Source organism: Erythrolamprus reginae, chromosome 3, assembly GCF_031021105.1.
Source record: "Erythrolamprus reginae isolate rEryReg1 chromosome 3, rEryReg1.hap1, whole genome shotgun sequence".
Taxonomy (NCBI): domain Eukaryota; kingdom Metazoa; phylum Chordata; class Lepidosauria; order Squamata; family Dipsadidae; genus Erythrolamprus; species Erythrolamprus reginae.
Genome location: NC_091952.1, coordinates 58,208,422 through 58,229,007, shown reverse-complemented (window position 1 = coordinate 58,229,007; position 20,586 = coordinate 58,208,422). Strand labels below are relative to the sequence as shown.

Sequence of the window (20,586 nt, the reverse complement as noted above, 5' to 3'; positions counted from 1 at the left end):
AACTTTACTTAATATTAAGTAAAGTTTCTTTTGATTTGGGCTGCCTATCTTTTATATGATAATCATATTGTATTACTATTACTAGCCTTAGAAAGTTTGCTTACAAGTCTTTTTTTTTAACCATATCTTCATATTGGAATGTTGATACTATGGAATGAATTGGAATGTAGGGCAGAAAACCATAGCTTTTGATGTCATGCACTTCAGCTAAATATTCCAGTCTAGTTTTATTTATGTAACCTAACTTTTGGAAGACATTTCAAAGGTATTATGTGAACTTCTCGAATCAATGAAAAATAAACTTTTTTAAGATTCAGGATATACAGTATAGTTAGGACAAATTCATCATAAGGAATAGTAAATTAAGATGGTTTTTTAATTCAACCCCCTCCCCCACAAAGGACCATTGTTAAAGTTCCCATTTATGGAATTTTACATAAAAGTAATTAATGGAAATATCAATTCAATTAAGTAGGTAGAAATAGCTAGGTCAAGTTTGTCATTTTTGCACAGAATTCTATCAGATAAAACTCAAAGGACAGAAGATGTAGTATTGTAAAATACAGGTTTTTTTAAAAATCCAGATTTTAAAACGTTTGGCTTGAATAAAATTGTTTTGGTTTCCAACTATTAATTCAAAGAGTTGAATACAATTTTTACTATGTGGTTTTTATGCCCTATGCAAATCATTATTTTTCATTCAAACATTGTAAAAGATACTTTGCCAGGCTTTTCTTTTTTAAAAATAGATTCTTAAACATATTGGTTCTTTGTATGCAAATTGAGATCAGATGCAAGGAGGTTCTGAATTACATTGTTCTTAACTCTTCTATTAAGAGTTCAGCATTTATATAATCATACATTGTCAGTTGACTTTAATTCCCACCAGGCTATAAATTCTAGAAATTGTACTTGACATTTTTAGGGCAAAATGCCATTTAAAATAGAAAAATAGAACAGTAGAAAAGTTGTTTATTCTGCTGCAACTTGGGAAAAATTAATTCAAATTGGATTTTAATAAATTCTGATAAAATTAAATACAGTATATAGTGTTACTTATATATTTACTTATATATTTAAATATTTTTAAAATATTATTCTGTAATTAAGGAGCTTTAATGAGCTTTTTGCAAAATTCATAGATTCTCAAGCAGTGATACTGAATATTTTATCTAATTTCATAGTATGTAAGAATATAGTTTGATCCTACCTTATTTTCCAATAAAGTGTTCAAATTTATTGCAAATTTGTTTTCATCTGTGCCAAAAAGAATTTGTACATTACTTTTTATTATAACTTTTCACTGTCTGCAGCTAGTATTGCAGTTTCCACTTTGCTGCTACTTTTATTCAAACTATTTTAGATGGAAATCTTTCTCTGTAGGCAGCTATGATATATTATTACAGGTTTATAGCAGTGGTTCTCAACCTTTCTAATGCCGCGACTCCTTAAGACATTTCCTCGTGTTGTGGTGACCCCCAACCATAAGTCTAGTGCAAATTCTCAACAGAGTTTTAAGCTGATTGGCAGGAATTGTAAACGCCTGATTGGTCAGATTGTAAAAATATGTTCTAAGGTACCAGAATAGAAGCTTTAGTTCCTAACATCATGGGAAATTTGTCTTTTTTTCATGGTCTTAAGCGATCCCTGTGAAATGGTTGTTCGACCCACAAAGGGGTTCCTACCCCCAGGTTGAGAACCACTGGTTTATAGGAAATACTATTTTGTGGTTGGCTGTTTCTGTTTCTTCAAATTGTTTCATTAACCAATGCTATATTATGTAGTTTTCTGATCTTCCTTTTTTATTGAAAATGTACATATATAGTTTTTGCAGCATGTTATCTAAAGCTCTGCTCTGGTGCAACAAGAATCCATGCATTGAAGCAGTTTTCTATTCATGTAACAGCTTTTTTAAAATAATCAGTTCTCAATTCCATTAACAGCACCTATTTATCATACTATTTCAATCAAACTGCAACTCCATATTCACAGGAACATCCCACAATTCAAAACTATCCACCTTAATATATAGGTAGTCCTCGACTTACAGCCATTTGGCAACTGCCTGGGGTCATTTGATCACCATTTATAACCTTCCCAGCTAATTTGCAACAAGTGAAGTCAATTCGGCAAGCTAGATTCACTTAACAACTGCAACATTTTGCTTAACAAATGTGACAAATAGGTATTTTTAAGAAAAATATTATTTTAAGATGGTACTTGCTAATTCCTTTATTTATAGTTCTAACATCTATTTATAACATCCCCAAAATTGTTTTATTCAGCTGCAGCAATTAATGAGTGGATCTCCTGAAGTTGTTAATTCATTACTTACATTCCCCCCCCCCCCATTTAATTTAGTTGAGAATATTTTAAGTTCTATATGTTTAATTTCCAGAAATTAAATCCAGTTGCAGAAATAGGTTCCACTGTGGAATATTAGCCTTAACAGTTCTGTTATGCTGTGTGAGAAGAGGCAAATGTTAAAAGAAAACCACTGATAAGAGCTGGCAAGAATATTCACTAGCTTCTGTTCATCAAATGAGATTAGTTGTCATATTGAGATGCCTAACTCTTTCCACTTCATTGACTTTGTTTATTGTGAATCTTTATCTTAACTTTCACTTTTTCCTAGCAACATCATTTTTTGTATTCTGTGCTTTGAAGTCCCATGACAGTCAGGCAAACGGCAATTAACAGTTTATTTTGAGAGTTGTAGGAAAATAATATTGGAAAATGTATTGAAGTGGCCAAAATTTGCTACATTTAATTGCTTAGTAATAGCTTTATAGGCTATCATGTGTGTTATGCACAACTTTGGCTTGTTCAGGGTAGGAACAGTTGAAATATTTGTAAAAACTGTATGTCTCAGACAACATGAATATTTGTTTGATGTTTGTTCAAAGACAAAACACCTTCTTTCTTAAATTTACTTTGATCTTTTAAATATTACAAGTTCTAAGGTTATATAATGTTTTAAGAGGAATGTGAATCTAAATCAACCAAAATTATTCATGCCTGAAATTCTTTTAAACCTGGCTCTTTACTTCATTTTTCATAACACATTTGCATTGGGGAGGGTGGAATTGTGATTCAATGTAATATAATATTTTGGTATGGTTCTGATTCTGCTGAAAATGTTATTAAAATGTGTAATAGCTTGTTCCTGTGAAAAATCAAGCAAATTATATTAGTTCTGGGAATGTTTGCCAGAATCTATTACAATTCTGCTATTCATATTTCCAAGCTTACAGTGTATCAAAGGAACATCAAGCAATGAGCTGAATTAAATAGGCGTATCAGAATAGATTTCAAAATATGCGAAGACCCTAAATATAGAGAGATAGTTCTTCTGAAGTTTTATATGAATACTGTATAGATTTTTAAAAACAAAAGCTCTTACAGCCTGTGTAATTTTTAACACACACACAGTTATTACAGTTATTACAGAACAACCTAAGTTAGTTTAGTAGCTGTAGTGCAGTTACTGGAGATGTAGCAATTATAAAGTTTTATGAAGAACATGGATAATCTGGCACAAAGACCAGATAATTTATCTATAAAACACCTACAAAATAATAATAGCCTTAATTATGGTTTTGTTTTCTTGTGAAAAACCTAAGGGTAATGTATCATTGTTTTCTACTGTGTATTTAATCTAACCACTTCACTGAAAGCTAAATAAGATTATGCATTTTGTACTGAAGAGTTGCACTGGATTATCTACAATTTTTGGAAGACATCTCTTATCATAATGTTAGAATATGTTCTGTATCTAAAGGAGGAAGGATTGATATCATTAATATAAGTTTTTTAATATATATATATATATATATATATATATATATATATATATATATATATATATATATATTCTGAGTTAAAGGAAAATTTGACTGGGCGTTGTCTTCACTTATACAATATTGGAACTTTCATTGTACTTAAAGAGTGTTATTATGTTTAATTTTCTCAGATTTCCCTTGAAAGCAGGAGAGATACATGTCTTGCTATGGATGTGGAAGGGAGGGAAGGCTGGATGCAAAGCTCAAATCAACCCTTAATGTTAAATTTGTAATGCTTTGCTATCTTCAGGAAATGGATATTGTGATAGCTCCGTGTCGAGGATTCCAGTCAGCTGAAGACACTTTGGGAGAATACGTCAACTGCGTTCTTCCAGTCATCACTTTTGCCATTAGTGAGGCTGAACTTTCAACACTGGACATGAACGAGTTGCAAGAGATTAAAGAGAAGTTCGCTTTACCCATCTTCTTTTTCAAAGTATTACATTTGGGATCTGAACTAATATCTCCTCAAAATGCAGAAACTGAAAAGTCATCCCTTTTTCGGCAACTGCTACATTTAGACTATCTTAGTAGCAACCATTGCAGCTGTGGAGCTCCTAGCACTGATGCCAAAGCCCAAAGCATGCTGGTAGAACAGTCCGATAAGATTCGTCTGCTGAGCACTTTCTCCAAACAAGTGTTACAACAGCGCTTGGTAGATGCTGCCACTATTTTGAACATTGTACACTACCGTTGCTTAGACATTTTCATCAACCAAGCCTTTGACATGCAACGAGACCTGCAAATCACTCCAAAGCGTTTAGAGTATACGCGGAAGAAAGAGAATGAGCTGTACGAATCTCTCATGAGTATAGCCAACCGCAAACAAGAAGAAATGAAAGATATGATCATTGAAACTCTCAATAACATGAAAGAAGAGCTGCTGGAAGATGCTGCTAATATGGAATTCAAAGGTAAAGCAAGTCATAATGACCCACAAAGAGAATTCTATATTGCATTTTATATTGATTCTGGAAAACTTCCTACTTAGAGATTCCCATGTTGGTCCATGTAAAAATGTTCATTTATTTTGCTTTTAAGTGCTTACCTGTCAAGTGAATGTACCATCAGGTTTGAAACACAGTTGGTGGAAATTTCATACACATTGGATCAATGTGAGTAGTTTTCTCCAGCTGGATATTCTCCAGGTAGTAGAGTTATTTCTGGAAGCTGAAACCTACATGTCTGAAGTGTGCTCACGTTAGGGAATGACTAGTTTGATGGCTAGTATTTAACTGAAAGAGATACAACTTTCCAGCTAAGATAACAGTTTTCTGTTAAAGTATTTTATGCAATTTTGTAAATTTCTCTACTGCAGTGTTTTTCAATCGGGGTTCCGCGGAACTCAAGGGCCAGCCAGGGGTTCCGCAAATTAATGAGGGGGAAAAAAACCGACCAGGAGCATCAGCAGCCCTCGCCTCCCCCTTATTCCGCTTTTGCCTCCGCTTCCTCTTAGAACGCCATTTCTTCCTGCCTGACAGCTGCAACCGGCAACCAAGCTGTCAGGCGGGGAGAAACCCCCGTTGGTCAGACCACCACGGCGCCCGGCTGCTCCGGCTCTCTGGACTACTCCCACCCCTGCTGATCCTCCCTTCGCTGTTTCTTTTTGGCAGGGGCGAGAGAGAATGAGAGAGGGAGAAGAGGGAAACAAATGCAAGAGAGAAGGGAGAGAAAGAAAAAGGGAGAGGAAGAGGAAAGTGAGAGAAAAACAGATGAAAGTGAGAGAAATGAGAGCAAAAAGGGAGGAGAAACAAATGACAGAGAGAAAGGGGGGAGAGGGAGAGGTACACAGAAAATTTTTATTTATTTATTTATTTATTTGGATTTGAAAGCCACCTCTCTCCGAGGACTCGGGGAGGCTCACAACATATATAAAGAACATAGTAATGTATCTGAAATGAGAGAGACCTGGAGGGAGAGAATGAGAGAGAGGGAAAAGAGAGAGAGAGAGAGAAGTAGAGAGAAAGAAAGAAAAGGAAAAGAGTGGGAGGGAAAGAGAAGTGGAGAGGAAGGAAGGGGGGAAGGAAGGAATGAGAAATGGAGGGAACAAGAAAGGAAGGAAAGAAGGAAGGAAGGAGAAATGGAGGGAGGAAGGAAGGAAGGAAGGAGAAATTGGGGGGGGGGGGAGATTTTTTTTATTTTTCTCTCAACATACATTCAAACAATAATTTTCTCAACATACATTCAAACAATAATTTCCCATGAATATATTGTGGTATTTTGTTAGTAACTAATATCAATCATAAAAAAAGTTGCAAAAGTTTTTTTTTTCTAATTTTGTCATCCAGTTACATACATTTTCTTTTAATTAAATTCCCTGCTTAATGTTCAAGGCTCGTCTTGAAGGGACATAAACAGTACCGGTACACGGTACAGGTTCCGCCAGAAATCTGACGACACCAAAGGGTTCCCCTGAAGAAAAAAAGTTGAAAAACACTGCTCTACTGAATGTTAAACAGACTTCATAAAGGTCCTCCTTCTTGCATGCGTGTGTGCGCAAGTAATTACCCTCAGAGGACAATCAATTAAATTAAAGGATAATTAGGACAAGTCTTGACTTATTTATATAAATCTCATAGACTTTGGCTCTTTCCCAGATAGGAGAGGCATGTTATACCCTTTTCAAAATATATTTCTGAAAACTATTATTTATTTATTTCCACCATACATCAAATAATTACATCCGTATAAACCAAGTATAATAATAACAAAAAACCCATCCAAAGTATCTTGCTTTGACTTCCATCCAAATCTTTGCTGCCAATATCTGCCAGTCTAAACTTCCATTTTTTTATTTACTCAACTTTCCTTTTCCTTCTTCTTCCCCCTCATCCTTCTACTTTCTTTAACTTGCTCTCCATCTGCCTATAAAAAAGGAATTGATGTGTCTCAACCAAGGAACTGATTTTTTCCAAAGCCTTGAGGCTTTCTACTGATCCATAATCAGAGTAACAGTCATGAAATGGAAAAAAATTGGGGTAATACTGAATTGTTTTCTAGTGAAATCATTTCAAGCCACAAGGAATCTCAGAACAACATTCTGGGATCTATAGGCTTCCCTCTTTAGACATGGCAACAAAAATAATAATCATAATTTCATCTTAAGAAAGTACAGGATAAAAGTTGAATTCAGGAGAAAACAGCATAATAGTGGTCATTAAGAAGAATATCAATAGTTATCCGAAGTTTGCCTAAAAGTATCTAGATGGCATAGCAGAGTGTTAGAGTGGGCAGCGGAAGGAAGGCCCTCAGGGTTTGATGACATGCCATCTTTGAAGAGAGAATGAATTCTGCTTTGTATCAGAATTAAACCAGAGAATATTAGGCCAGTTGAAACTGTGGGTTATGTAACAAAAATAGTAATAAACGTACAAGCAGGTTTATCAGAGAATGGATGAACAATAATTTCAGAGTTTTGAAATGATCAAATCAAACTTTAGTCTAAGCCCCAATGAAATGTGGTCAGAAAGGAAATGAGTAGTTTATTTAATATTTATTTATCTGATAAATTTATATAGCTGCTCATCTCACAGAAAGGTAAAAATACAAAAATGATACTACAAAATAACCCGAACCGTAACAAATGCAAGGGAGTGAACTCAATTTCAACTTGGTAGGTTCCATACTGACATTACAGGATGCCCAGGCCAGATGGCAAAGCTACATTTTCATCCCCTTTTGGAGGGTCAGCAAGGTCAAGACCAATCTGTTCTTGGAGAAATGGTCCAAAGATGCTCTTCTTTGGTTCGTTACCTGACATTCCTTTGTGGATGAGACCTGTAATGTCTTCTTTTACCAAACCTGATGGGATGAATAGATAGGATTCCCTCAAATAACCTGGCCCAATGCTTGGTTTTTCTGGTTCATACTAGAAAAGCCTCAATTGTTACTAAGCTGAAGCAGTTTACAAAGGCGGAGTGGATCAGAATTCCTATACTGATATGTGTGAGAGACTGTTTTCACTTGTAGAAATCACTTAGTTGCAATTATTGCAATAAAAGATAATGTAACCAGGGGCATTATCGAAGGGGCACATCACATCTTTAATGATGTTATGAAATAATGACAATATTTCACTGTGGTCAGACAGGAAGCTCTAATCGTATTGAGTAGCAAAATATGCAAGAATTGAGAAGATCCAAAGATGGTGAACAGTTTCCCCCCAGGAATTACATTATCTTCATTTCTCATATCTGCTATTTGGGATGAGGGACGGGTAACAACTACTTAAGAGCCAGATATATATCTATGCTTAAACTGTATTACAAGTTTCTTTTAGATAAATGCAATTTTAACTGTATGAAAAGCAATATGCTATAGAGAGTAGTAATATTTTCATGCAGTGATTGAAATAAGCTATGCAGAATACAATTGCTTAGCAGTAAAGCTGCAAATTAAATGGAGCTGTCTTCTTTAGTTTTGAAAAATTCAAAGATAAAGCTGTCTTTGCTTTCAGAAGCTATGAGAACAGCAGTAAAAAATTAACCTGACTTTTAAAAATAGTGTAGCAGTATGGTTACAGATTAACTTCTGAAAACTTAATTATGAAAGTTAACTTTTAAAAACAATTTGCAGAATGATTCTAACATGAACAAAGCACTTTTTGATAGATGCGTTTAGAACTGCAGTCTGACAAGATTTATCTATGATTACATGATTTTTATTTATTAAAAAAACAGATTTCATGTGTAAATTGAAATCAATAGTAGTTGATCTTAAAATTCATTAACTTGATGCACTTGTTTTAACTCCAATCTCCTTTTAACGACTATCAGTAAATACATAAATACCACCAGCCAGCTTGATTCAAATAATGTTCAGCAGCAAATATACTAAAATTTGAATTAATTGGCATATTGTAAAAAAATTAAATATGTTTAGATGTCATAATCTTCGCTGAATAATAAATCAGTCAGTTTAGTAAGTAACAAACAACTTTTAAAGCATTTGAACCATTTGGGAGAAGGGAGTGTTCATTCTTACCAAATGTCTGTTAAATCATAAAAGTATATCATTGCAATAATATACTGATATCTTTGCAATAATATACTGCATAACATGAGACAAATGATGAATACCACCTCAAATGTGTGTGTGTGTTTTAAATGTATCACCTTAATTTCGAATATAATGAACATTATTTTTGAGGGATATAGGAAATCAGGGTTGCTAAATTGAAATTTTACTATCTAGTATTGGAATAATATAGTGAAACGGTCCAATTAATCTGAACAGTTAAGCAGTGCAGATTTGAAAATCTCTACTCCATAAGAAAGTTTAATAGGGCTTATTTTTAGGTGAGTTTGATTTTACAGTATCTAAACTAATCCTACCATCATTAAGAGAGTTAAATAAATTGTTAACTCTCCTACTAACTTCTGAATTGTGAGATGGAATATGTTACTGAAACCCAATTTAGCTAGCGTTTACATTTAATTGCACTCAAGCACAAAATGTAACTGCATTTATTTTGAGCAGTTGCTTATACTTCCTTTAATACTGATTTTTTTTTCTCTATCTCTTCTAGATATAATTATTCCTGAGAATGGGGAACCTATTAGTTCTAAAGACATTAAGTGCTGTATTAAGCAAATCCAGGAATTGATCATCTCAAGATTAAACCAAGCAGTAGCTAATAAACTGATAAGTTCTGTGGACTACTTGCGAGAGAGTTTTGTAGGCACTCTGGAGAGATGTCTGAAGAGTCTGGAAAAATCTCAGCAGGATGTTTCAGTACATATTACAAGCAATTATTTAAAGCAGGTAAAGTAATACAAAGTACTGAGATCATTTTACAGAGCTGATATTAGCTGATCGAGAGGCAGTGTGACACAAAAACAATTTGATTTAGATTGGGGAAACGTGGGTTGAATCACAATCCTTTGAGAATGACTGTGGGGCAACCACTATGCCAATATCTGCCTCACAAGTTTGTTGGCAGAATAAAAGAGCATGTGTTGAGAAAAGAGAGCCTCTTTGATCACTTAGAGAAATGGCAGAATATAAGTTTGGTAAACAAAGAGTGTGTACGCATGAAGAAAATTAGAGGTTTTTCATAATAACCACCTATTAATTGGGAGACTTCATCCTGTGTTTGTTGAGAAAATGCTTTTGGAATATTATGCTGTTGAAAATGAATAAATGGCAGAAGGGATGGCAAGGGGAGGTTCCTTCAAGGGGAAAAGAGACTATTGTGGAACTGCCTTGTTCTTCATGTGTGGCACCTGTTTGCCATAGAAAGTCTCCTCTGTACCTGGGGATTTGTAATACAATGAGGACTCTTGATAATAGTATCCTCACTCTGCAGATAACCTCTATAGATAAAGAGATTCCCTAGTACAGATACTTGACCTCAGAATCTGGAATGGAATGACAGTCATTCTGCAGGAATGAAGTCATACGTGTATTTACTTAGGAGTATCAGCCATTGAAATAAACAAAAGTTAATATAGAGTAAGCGTGCATAGGTTTCCTTGTGCTTGAAGCCCAGCACAAAGACTCAATTGATTTATTATCTCTTTGTAAAAAAAAATGGGGGGGGAGGGACTCCATATTCTAATTGTTTTCCCTCAATTTTACCCCATTGTGTGTGAAATAAGCTGAGCGATACAAATTATTTTCCCTGGTAGGTGGAGCTAGCATCCAGGAATGGGTTGACCTCATCAGTTCAGCATGTAGGACTGAATCTGTCAAGAGTTGAAATGCCCTGCCTCTGTTGCTAGAGCTTGACTCAGTCTTCAGACTGGACAGATGTGTCAAAGTTTTCTCCCATTCCTAATTTCGACCTTCCAATGAAATAGGATTTCCACATGACTCTTGTTTTATCTGTGAGTTAATTATCCATCTGACTGCTGGGTTGATTTCTGCTCTGAATTACTGCTCTAGCCGAAGATGGATGGATTATGGTATTGTAACTGATCGGAACCTCGGCTCCTCAGTCTGTGACAGGAGCTTTCATTCTCCAATATTGCCCTGGCATACAGGCAGGCCGCTTGTGAGGAGGCTTCTTGCCCCAATTAGCGTCGTGATTAGTGGCCACAGGAGCTTCTGAGCTCCATTCTTACTCTTCTACCTGCTCATGGACTGTTGCCAATCGGCTGACCATGAATTGAATCTGAAGCGGCAGGAGATTGCCGGGCTGTCAGGAGCTCAAGCATGGCACTCTAATTTAAACTACACTTGCCGCTAGCTCTCCCAGCCCATGCTAGCAGTTGCAGGAGCTTCTTGCTCGAGCGACAGTGAGCCACAGGCAATAACCGCCAATGATCGGACCAGCCAGCACAGGACTATTTCTGGGTCACAGGAGCTTCACACTCAAGCGACACATGCTGTAGGAGCTTCATGTTCCACAGGTCCCAATGGCAATTCAAACCGCCAAACAGTTAGATTTCCCTCCCACGCCTAAGCACTCGAAGACCTATGAGTTGCACTACAGCTGATTCCTTTTACTCATCAGCTCAAGCAGTGTTCCTGAGGAACAAGAGAGTCAGAGAGGCTCGCAACCTGCAGCTGACTCTAGTTGTCGGACCCATCCAGCTAGAAAACGGGGATCACAAGTGGTGGGATTAAAGCAGGCTGCCATCTTATTTGGGCTGCTTTAAGGGCTCCAATTACCCATTAAGTACCGTATTTTTTGGAGTATAAGACATACCTTTTTCCTCCCTATAAGAGGCTGATGATTTGGGTGTGTCTTATACTCTGAATGTAGCTTTTTTTTTCAGCCCTAACTAGCTGCTAACGATCTTCCCAGCTCCTTCCCTTGGAGGCTCTTTCATTGTTTCTCTCTGCAAAGAATGTTTTCCAAGCCCAAAGTCTTTGCAGGGAGTTTTCCATTGCTCTATTTGCTCTGAATGTTTCTTTCCAGGTGCTAATGATCTTCCCAGCTTTTACTGGCTTGCAAGCTCTTTCATGGTTACTCTCTCCGAATAAAGTTTTTTTAAAGCCCTAACCAGGGATAAAATGATGTGCTGGCTAAGGACACTAGACAGATTAATACCTGGTAAGCATTTCCCTATTTTCCTCTCCAAAAGCTAAGGTGCGTCTTATACTTTGAAAAAGACAGTAATTAAAATGGCAATAAATCTAAGCCTGCCTCCTCAGTTAGCTCCAAGAGCAAAAAGACTACTAAATCAATGATGCATTCTAGACTTGATGCAGTTACAGGCAACTTAACACAAGCCTCCCTGAGTGAGAGAGAAAACAGCCATAAGCCTAAGCGATCCAAGATGACTAAACGTGATGAGCTTAGGAGTGACAGGGCCTTAGAAAAGATCTGTGCCCAGTCCTAGAAGTAGGCAGCCAGTAAATTACAATTGCTACCCTAGCAGACACTGCTCTAGGGGTTTATCCCTGGGGGTGCAGGAGGGTAGACCTCCCTGGACTATTCCCAATTATCCATTAATCCTGAGCTTGCGGCCCTTTCAGTTCAGAAGGACCTATGTGTCTTCCAACAGACAGAGTTGTCTTATGCTTGGACCCTTCCTTTATCCGTAAAATAAACTCACAGGAACTCATTCTTCCTAATTTCTGTCCCAACCCGGTCCATCTTTTAGGGAAAAGTGGCATATTTGATGTAAGGAGGGCTCTCTGCATTTATGTTAAGAGAACTGCTGCACTGAGAAAAACGGAGGCCTGTTTGTCTCATTCCAACCAAACACTTTAGGCCACAGTGTCTACGGTGAGCCAGTGGCTGCGAGGAACCATTGCAAAAGCATTTGATCTTCAGTCTCTTCCATGACCTGCACATGTAACAGCAAACCCAACTCAGAGTGTAGTGACGTGAGCGTGGTCAATGCAGGTTTCGCTTGAGGAAGTCTGCAGGATGGCTACTTGGTCTTCCCGTTGGCAATTATTAGACACTATAAACTGAACATATTTGCCTTGGTAGAGGGGGCATTTGGCCATCGGGTCCTCGATAGAGGCGGCATTTGGCCACCGGGTCCTCCACCAGGTCCATACAGAGGGGCAACCCTCCAACTAGACTACAGCCCACCCATAGGACAGCCAGCTTTGGTATGTCTCACTCCTGGATGGTAGCTGATACGCTCCTTCTTGTAGGGTGGAGCTAGAATTCAGCTTTACCCAAAGTCTGTCTGGTCCACAATGAGTGAAGGAGATCTTCAATGCTGACACATTGAGTCTGTCCAAACTGTCAAAACTGGGAAGTCTAGCAACAGAGGCGGGGCATTTCAACTCTGACAGAGTCAGTTCTGCATGCTGAATAGACAAGGTCAATCCATTCCTGGATGCTAGCTCCACCCTACGAGAAGGAGTATATCAGGTAAAACCAACGCCCTTCTATCAGCATAATAGCATACATTATGGTTATGTAAGTATGCATAGACTTACATAACAGTAAGTCTATGTATACTTATCTGGGGATATGAGCCACTAGATTTACCTGGGGATATGAGCCATTAGACTTAATGGAACCTAAGTATGTATAGATGATGCTTACCAAATCCAGATTTATTCACACTTTCTCTGTGTGAACGTTTGTGTATTAGAGAATCATGCATGCGTGCGTGGATTGTGACCAATTAATTTTACATATGGGTATATCATATTTTATGAGCAATTACTTAATATGGATTAAAATCAATCCTATTGATTTTTTTAAGTGTGGCCTCTTGCCATTGTATTTGTATACATTCTATGTTTGTAGCATAATAGTTGGATGAGCAGTTAATCTGCAAAATTGATTTCAATTGGAGTTGGCAATTCTAATAGACATATTAAGAAAATTGGGCAATGAATAAGATTGTGTATGTATATTGTTTTGATCTACATGTGCTCTGGGAAATGGGGTTGTCTTAAATTCAGGCTGGTCTGTTTTCTTGGGTAAATTGGGAATGGACTGAATTCATACACAGACTAAAACAGTTTGCTTTTTGGCACAAAGTGTCCATTTATTGGAATTTATTTATTAAGCTCTTTCCAAGGTCCTCAGTTCTTTAAACATAGTGAACAGTTATTTTAATTTGCAGTTGTATAATTAATCTGTTTTCTGTTTGCAGATATTGAATGCAGCCTACCATGTAGAAGTTACATTTCACTCTGGTTCAACAGTATCACGGATGCTGTGGGAACAGATCAAGCAGGTATTAAATATTTAATAGCATTGATTCATTGTAATAAAATTTATCTTAAGTACATTGTTTTCTATTAATTCATATCACCATCTGCATAGTTGTAAAATAGCTACTTCTATTATGCATTAAGATTCAGAGGCATCTTATGTTGGAATAAAAGACAAATTATTTTAAAAATGCAGAGATAACATGTTGTAAGCCACCCTGAGTGTAAGGAGAAGGGCGACATAAAAATTGAATGAATGAACAAACAAACAAACAAACAAACAAACAAATAAAATATGATAGTATATAACAACAACAATAACTTTTATCTAGTCTCATCCATTATCTTAATTTATTTGTGCTTGCCAGATCCAAAGTTAATGTTGGCTAAGATGAAAGCAACACTTTAATACTTGAGTTCCAATGATAAGATGCATGTATTTTTTCTTCCTTAGATAATACAACGGATCTCTTGGGTGAGTCCACCCGCTATCACCAGGGAGTGGAAAAGGAAGATAGCTCAAGATGCCATTGAGAGTCTTAGTGCATCCAGATTGGCAAAGAGCATCTGCAGCCAGTTCCAAACAAGGCTAAATAGCTCTCATGAAGCTTTTGCTGCTTCTTTACGACAGGTCAGTTTGATGTAAAAGGAACCGCAAAGAATATAAATTAGCAAATTTAATCTTAAATTTTCAAATAATATGAAGGATATCTATTGCTCATCTTTCTACTCTTTGGCAACATAAAGAACATTTGTATAACTCTTACGATCCTTTTAAAAGATGGAGATACAGCTATAAAAACATAACTCTGCTAATTCCATTGAACTGGAGGACTGCATTATGTTACAGCTATTCTAGCTATTAAAATGGGTGAAATGGATGTGATGATACCGTAGTGATCATTTGCCAACTCTTAAAAATTAGTAGGGAAAAAACATTGCTGCATTTGATATTATCGATTGTATCTAGAGCTACATTAAAAGAGTAGATAAACTGGCTACAATTGGTTAGACATAGGCAGAAGCTGAAAACTGAAAAAAGAAGATGATGCACAAGGGATAAAGATAGTTCTCAAGTTACAATCATACTTTTAGTAACTGAATTTATAGTGGCACTGAGATTTATGACTGGTCCTATTTAATTTTGTAATATGGAAGGAAGTAGAATATTGTGTAAGTAATCTATCTAGATATTATTCAAAGGATGGCACAGATGTACTTATATTCAATCAATTTTATATTAGCTAGAGGCTGGCCATTCGGGTAGGCTTGAAAAAACAGAAGATCTTTGGTTGAAGGTGCGGAAAGACCATGCCCCTCGCCTTGCCCGTCTGTCGTTGGAAAGCAGGTCCTTGCAAGATGTTTTGTTATATGGTGAGGACATCTCTTATTTAACAATGGCTTGGCTTCATTTTCTCTTGCAATATTTTCAATTTTACAAGTAGATGGTGCTTTAGTTACGTTACGTACGCATAGTGACTAGAATGATTGGAAAAGTTAGAGGTCAACATAATCTACAGAGAGGGGCGGCATACAAATTTAATAAATAAAATAAATAAAAATTAGAAGGCTAATGTTTTAATTCTAACTTTAGACCCGTGATAGCAAACCTTTGGCGCCATGCCACAGGTGGCACACAGCATCCTCTCTGTGGGCACGCCAGCTGTCACCCCAGTTCAGCTCCGCCGTGCCTGCGCCTCCTGTCAGCCATCTGGTTATTGGGTCTCTACCACACATGCAGGGATGTGTGCACATGTGTTGGGCACATTGGGGGCACATGCATGCATGTGGAGGTGGGGGGCTGCACATGCATGCATGGGGAGGCAGGGTGCTTGTAGGGACCATGCATACAGGGGCAGGACCCCTGATTCCCAACATGGGCCCACGGCCCACCGGGGGGGCAATTTCATTTTTAATGGGGGTAATTGGAACCTTATTTAAACCTAGTTATTGGCCTTTTGAGCTTCCTCTGCGTGAGTAGATCACTTTTTGAATAATAAGAATTATATGTCATGGGGAGGGAGGCCTCAGGATTTTAGAGATGCTTAGGTGGGGCATGGCCAAAGAAAGGTTGGGAACCACTGACTTAGACCTATATACCACTTTAAGGTGCTTTACAGCCCTTTCTAGATCTGCAGAGTCAGTATATTGCTCCCAACAATCTGGCTCTTCATTTTACCAACCTCGGAAGGATGGAAGGCTGAGTCAAGTTTGAACCGGTCAGAATCAAATTGCTGAATTGCAGGCAGCCAGCAGAAGTAGCCTGCAGTACTGCATTCTTATCACTGCGGCTCACCATGGCTCATGATAATAGCATTCATGCAATTAGTAGTCATCTATTTTAAATAAACCACATCCCAAATTGTGATCTCAATTGAGCCCATGGCTTGCATAGTTACTTTAATCTATGTTTGCCAGTGGTAGTTATTTGTGTTGAACAACTAAGTCCCTTAATAAAGGGACTTAAGTTACAATTGCAATGAAGTCTGCCCATCATGATTGTAAAATGGATCAGTCATATGAAATGAACAATTTTACCCCTTTTTTATTTGGTAGTCATTAACCAAACCGATGGTTCACTATGCTCATGGGTTTGTAAAATGTGGTTACATGATTGTAGGACATTGCAAATAGCCATAAATGCAACCTGGTTGATGAAGTGTGATCATGGGACCGCATAGGACCCTGAACAGAATTTTGAATCCAGGTTGTATGCACCCACCAGGTAGGTCCATTAGTACTTAGAATGGTGGATAAGCAACCATTCGTAAGTTGAGGACAGTCTACGGCACTCAGATGAGCTATAGAATTGGAGTTAAAGACAGAGTTGGAATTTCAGAACAAGTTGGTAGATATAATATGAAGCAACATTAACAGAACACGATTCTTTAATGTTTTGAAACATTGAAGAAAAATAAAGCTACTATGTGATTAGGTAGAAGCTACAGGTAGAATAAATTATGTAGCTCTAGCTTCTCTTTGTGACAACAATTTCCCCCAAATTAAGTGACTAGAAAATAAGGTTTTAAATGTTTTACATGTTTAGCTATAAGTTAAAATTGATCGATTTAAAATTAAAATTAGGAATTTACTTTTTAATACAAACTTCATATAATTTGCATTAAGAGATATAGGTAGAAGGAGCAGCAAATAAAATGCTTAGTCTTGAATATAGTGTGTTTATTAATGAAACTCTTAGGTTTCTTTCTAAGGATTGGGGAGATTGTGCTTTTTTCTGCAGTCTACTGTTTCATCTGAAAATAAATTCTGGAAGGGTACTGGCAGAAATCAGAAATTTAATCCCTCTTCCTTTAGTAGGCTGCACTGTGCAACCAAAAGATCCCTTTAGTTTGTAAATGGATAACTCTAGACTTAATACTAATACTTTACTGCCTTAAGACCTGAAAATAATAGTGAAAGCAAAGTAGAAAAAGAGCTGAAATATTGTACTTGTAGCTTGATATAGTTTGACTAAGTTTCAAAGCAGCTACTGAAAATGTAATAAATCTTAAAATACAGTCTGATTTGATAAAACAGGAGCTACATTTAAAATTCAAAGTCAATACTATTGCAGCTGCAAAGAAGCAGATATCTTTTACGTTATATCAATACAATATTTGACTAAATATGATTCAGTATGGTATTATACATTATACAAAGAAGTTCATTGTATTATTGAATTTATGCAATTAGTAGCATAGTCATAGCATTAAAGTTAATAGAGTTAATCAAACTTGAAAAATAATAATAATAATACATACTATTAGAAAGGACCATGGAAAATACTTTAGTCTGATAGAGTTAATATTTGTTTCAGGAAAACCAAAACTAGGCCGTGAATTGGGCCGAGGGCAATATGGAGTGGTGTACCTATGTAATGCTTGGGGAGGACACTTCCCATGTGCACTCAAATCTGTTGTTCCACCAGATGAAAAACATTGGAATGATCTTGCACTGGAATTTCATTATATGAGGTGGGTACAATTACATTTTGTTGTTAATGAATAGGAAGCCTGCCGAACCGTAGGTAATTCTGTGAGATACGAAAGGTGACTTAATGGCTATTTGAAGTTATGACAAACCCCCTACATACAGCCTAGTTGCGAAGTTATGACCACTGCAGTGCCCTGAACTAATTCACCCTTACCATTGATCGCAGGTACACTCCAGCAACCCCCTGCCTCTCTCCTCCTCATCCCAGCTGTACAGACTTTAAGACAGCAAAACAGAGCAGTTTATCCATTGGCCGCATAGCATGATTCTGGAAGTGCCAGTGATACCAAAATGCCCCAGAGATTTCCAGTAAGCAGAACATATTAGTGAAGGCCATTTTGTCCCTCCGTTGTATGACTCAGGAGGTGGCCACCATATTTCCAGTAGCCGAATTATACTTTGGTAGGTGTAAATATTGTCACTGCTTCCAGAATCATGCCACAGAGCTGCACAATGAAGCAATCTGTCCCAGTCTCTGAAAGGCTTTGGAGCTCTTCAAAAGGTAAGTGATGAGGAGAGTGTTTGTCCTGGAATTAGGTCTAACGTCTATGGGGTCCCAGAGGGAATGAGAAAAGGCTTTTGGAGACCCAGTGAGTGGGAAGTGAATCATGAGGTGCCTGCGGATGGGGGAGACTTTGGGAGGCCTGGGGTAGGTGGACCTTGGCCTGCACTAGGCCTGCAAAAGCCTCCGTCTCCAGGCAGGGGTTCCTTCCTTTTGGCACTACCGGAACGCTCCTCGAAACCAATGTGTGCATATGTCCAGTGGGCATGCGTGAACATCCTCGCACAAGATTTGGCTTCTGCACATGCGCTGGAAGCCAAATCTTATGTGAGGACATGCGCATGAGAGAGATTTTGGCAATTTTTGCCAATATTTTTGCTTCCGCGTAGAGATGTGTGTGCACCTCCATTTCCGCTAATGGATTGCGGATCCCACCTGTACTGGCTGCAAACCATTACTGCCCCTCACAACCCTATGCTCCATATGATGACCCAGTTGTTTATTTAATGGACAGATCAAGAAGAGTAGTGAGTGAGGGTCATTAGGTAAGTCCATTTCATTTAATGTCTGTAATGAACAAGTCCCATTATGGTCTCATCTCGAGCCTCAATAGAATTTGGCAAAAAGAGGCACCACATCTTTTAGCAGATTTGCTGTAATTTGGATATTTTCATAGTTGGAATATTTATCTGTAATCTTTTCATCTTAATACTGATTAAAAACTACTTCTGGAACTATAGGTAAAAGAAAATCAGTGTTGAAATGTTCTAGGTTAGAGAAACTGTTTTTGCTTCTTTTGATACTAATTGTCTTTTCCTAAGAAATTGAATAGGCAGAATGATCACTTGGGTCTCACTTTTGACACACCGTCTAGGTCACTGCCAAAACATGAGCGGTTGGTAGACCTTCATGGATCCGTGATAGATTACAGTTATGGAGGAGGTTCCAGCATTGCCGTTTTACTGATAATGGAACAGTTACACAGAGACCTCTATACGGGATTAAAGGTAAGGAGAAACTGTTTTAAAACAGGAAAAACTGTTTTAAAGAAAATGAAATGCATATGCAACTAGTGACCCTGTGTTGCAGCTCTTTGTAACCCTTTCCACTTCCCACTCAAAAGTGTGATTCTGATGGTATGATTTGGCTTAATTTAGATTAGATCACATTAGGTTAGAATTTCCATGTTTCCTGCTTATGTACAGCCAATAAGGTGGGCAATTAATAATGCTTTTAGGTTTCATGTGAGGAGTGAAAAAGTAGTATTTTTATTTGCTAGCTCCTATATTTCCCCCACCACATTTTGCTAAATAGATTTTATTATTATATTGAGAAATGGTACAGAGAGAAAAATGCCTTCCTTCCTTCCTTCCTTCCTTCCTTCCTTCCTTCCTTCCTTCCTTCCTTCCTTCCTTCCTTCCTTCCTTCCTTCCTCATTCTTTCTCTCTCTCTCTTTCTTTCTTTCCTCTCTCTCTCTCTGTTCCTTTCCTTTCTCCCCTCCCTCCCCCCCTCTCCCTCCCCCCCTCTCCCTCCCCCTTCCTTCTGCTACTGCAAGGGGGAGACCATAATTTTCCCCACATTATTGTCTCAGGGATTCCAAAAGCACAATTAACTCGATCTTATTCAGTTGCGATGCTCAATTTTCAGTTGCTTCAGACAGCATTGAAAATGCTGAGTTCTTATTGGGCTTCCTTTGAAGCTTTTTCCTTCCTCCTTTTATTACAAATATAGATTTCCGTGAGTGTGTCTGTGTATTCCAGTTAGCATTCTCATATTCAGCCTTGCAGAATGAAATAGAATTGAATAAGCAGAACTATGCCATGACCTTTTCAACTAATCTTCGGAGAGGAACCATTTCTCCTAAGAAACTTTTTCCTACGAAAACCTCTTCACATATAAAAGAATAACTCTTAATAGTTGGAATTACTAATTAGATTAAAAGATTGATTAAAGAGTGTTTTCTTTTCACTTAGGCTGGTTTGACACTGGAGACAAGATTACAGATTGCACTGGATGTAGTTGAAGGGATCCGTTTTCTTCATAGCCAGGGGCTTGTTCATAGAGACATCAAACTTAAAAATGTACTGGTAAGGAATGACTTTGTGGCTGTAATTTTATATCCTTTGCTTAAGTGAAATTAAACATCAAGAGCTTTATTTAAATCATTCTCTA

General features: G+C 37.4%; 1 protein-coding gene across 1 annotated transcript in view; it reads left to right on the top strand.

Moving 5' to 3' along the window:
- DSTYK (dual serine/threonine and tyrosine protein kinase) overlaps positions 1 to 20,586 on the top strand; it is a 44,147-nt gene that overhangs the window by 15,201 nt on the left and 8,360 nt on the right. Inside the window, exons 3-10 of the mRNA XM_070745498.1 lie at positions 4,093 to 4,756; positions 9,370 to 9,605; positions 13,859 to 13,942; positions 14,374 to 14,550; positions 15,164 to 15,293; positions 17,737 to 17,893; positions 19,289 to 19,421; positions 20,388 to 20,501. Coding sequence (XP_070601599.1) covers positions 4,093 to 4,756; positions 9,370 to 9,605; positions 13,859 to 13,942; positions 14,374 to 14,550; positions 15,164 to 15,293; positions 17,737 to 17,893; positions 19,289 to 19,421; positions 20,388 to 20,501 — 1,695 coding nt within the window. The remainder of the gene's footprint in view (positions 1 to 4,092; positions 4,757 to 9,369; positions 9,606 to 13,858; positions 13,943 to 14,373; positions 14,551 to 15,163; positions 15,294 to 17,736; positions 17,894 to 19,288; positions 19,422 to 20,387; positions 20,502 to 20,586) is intronic.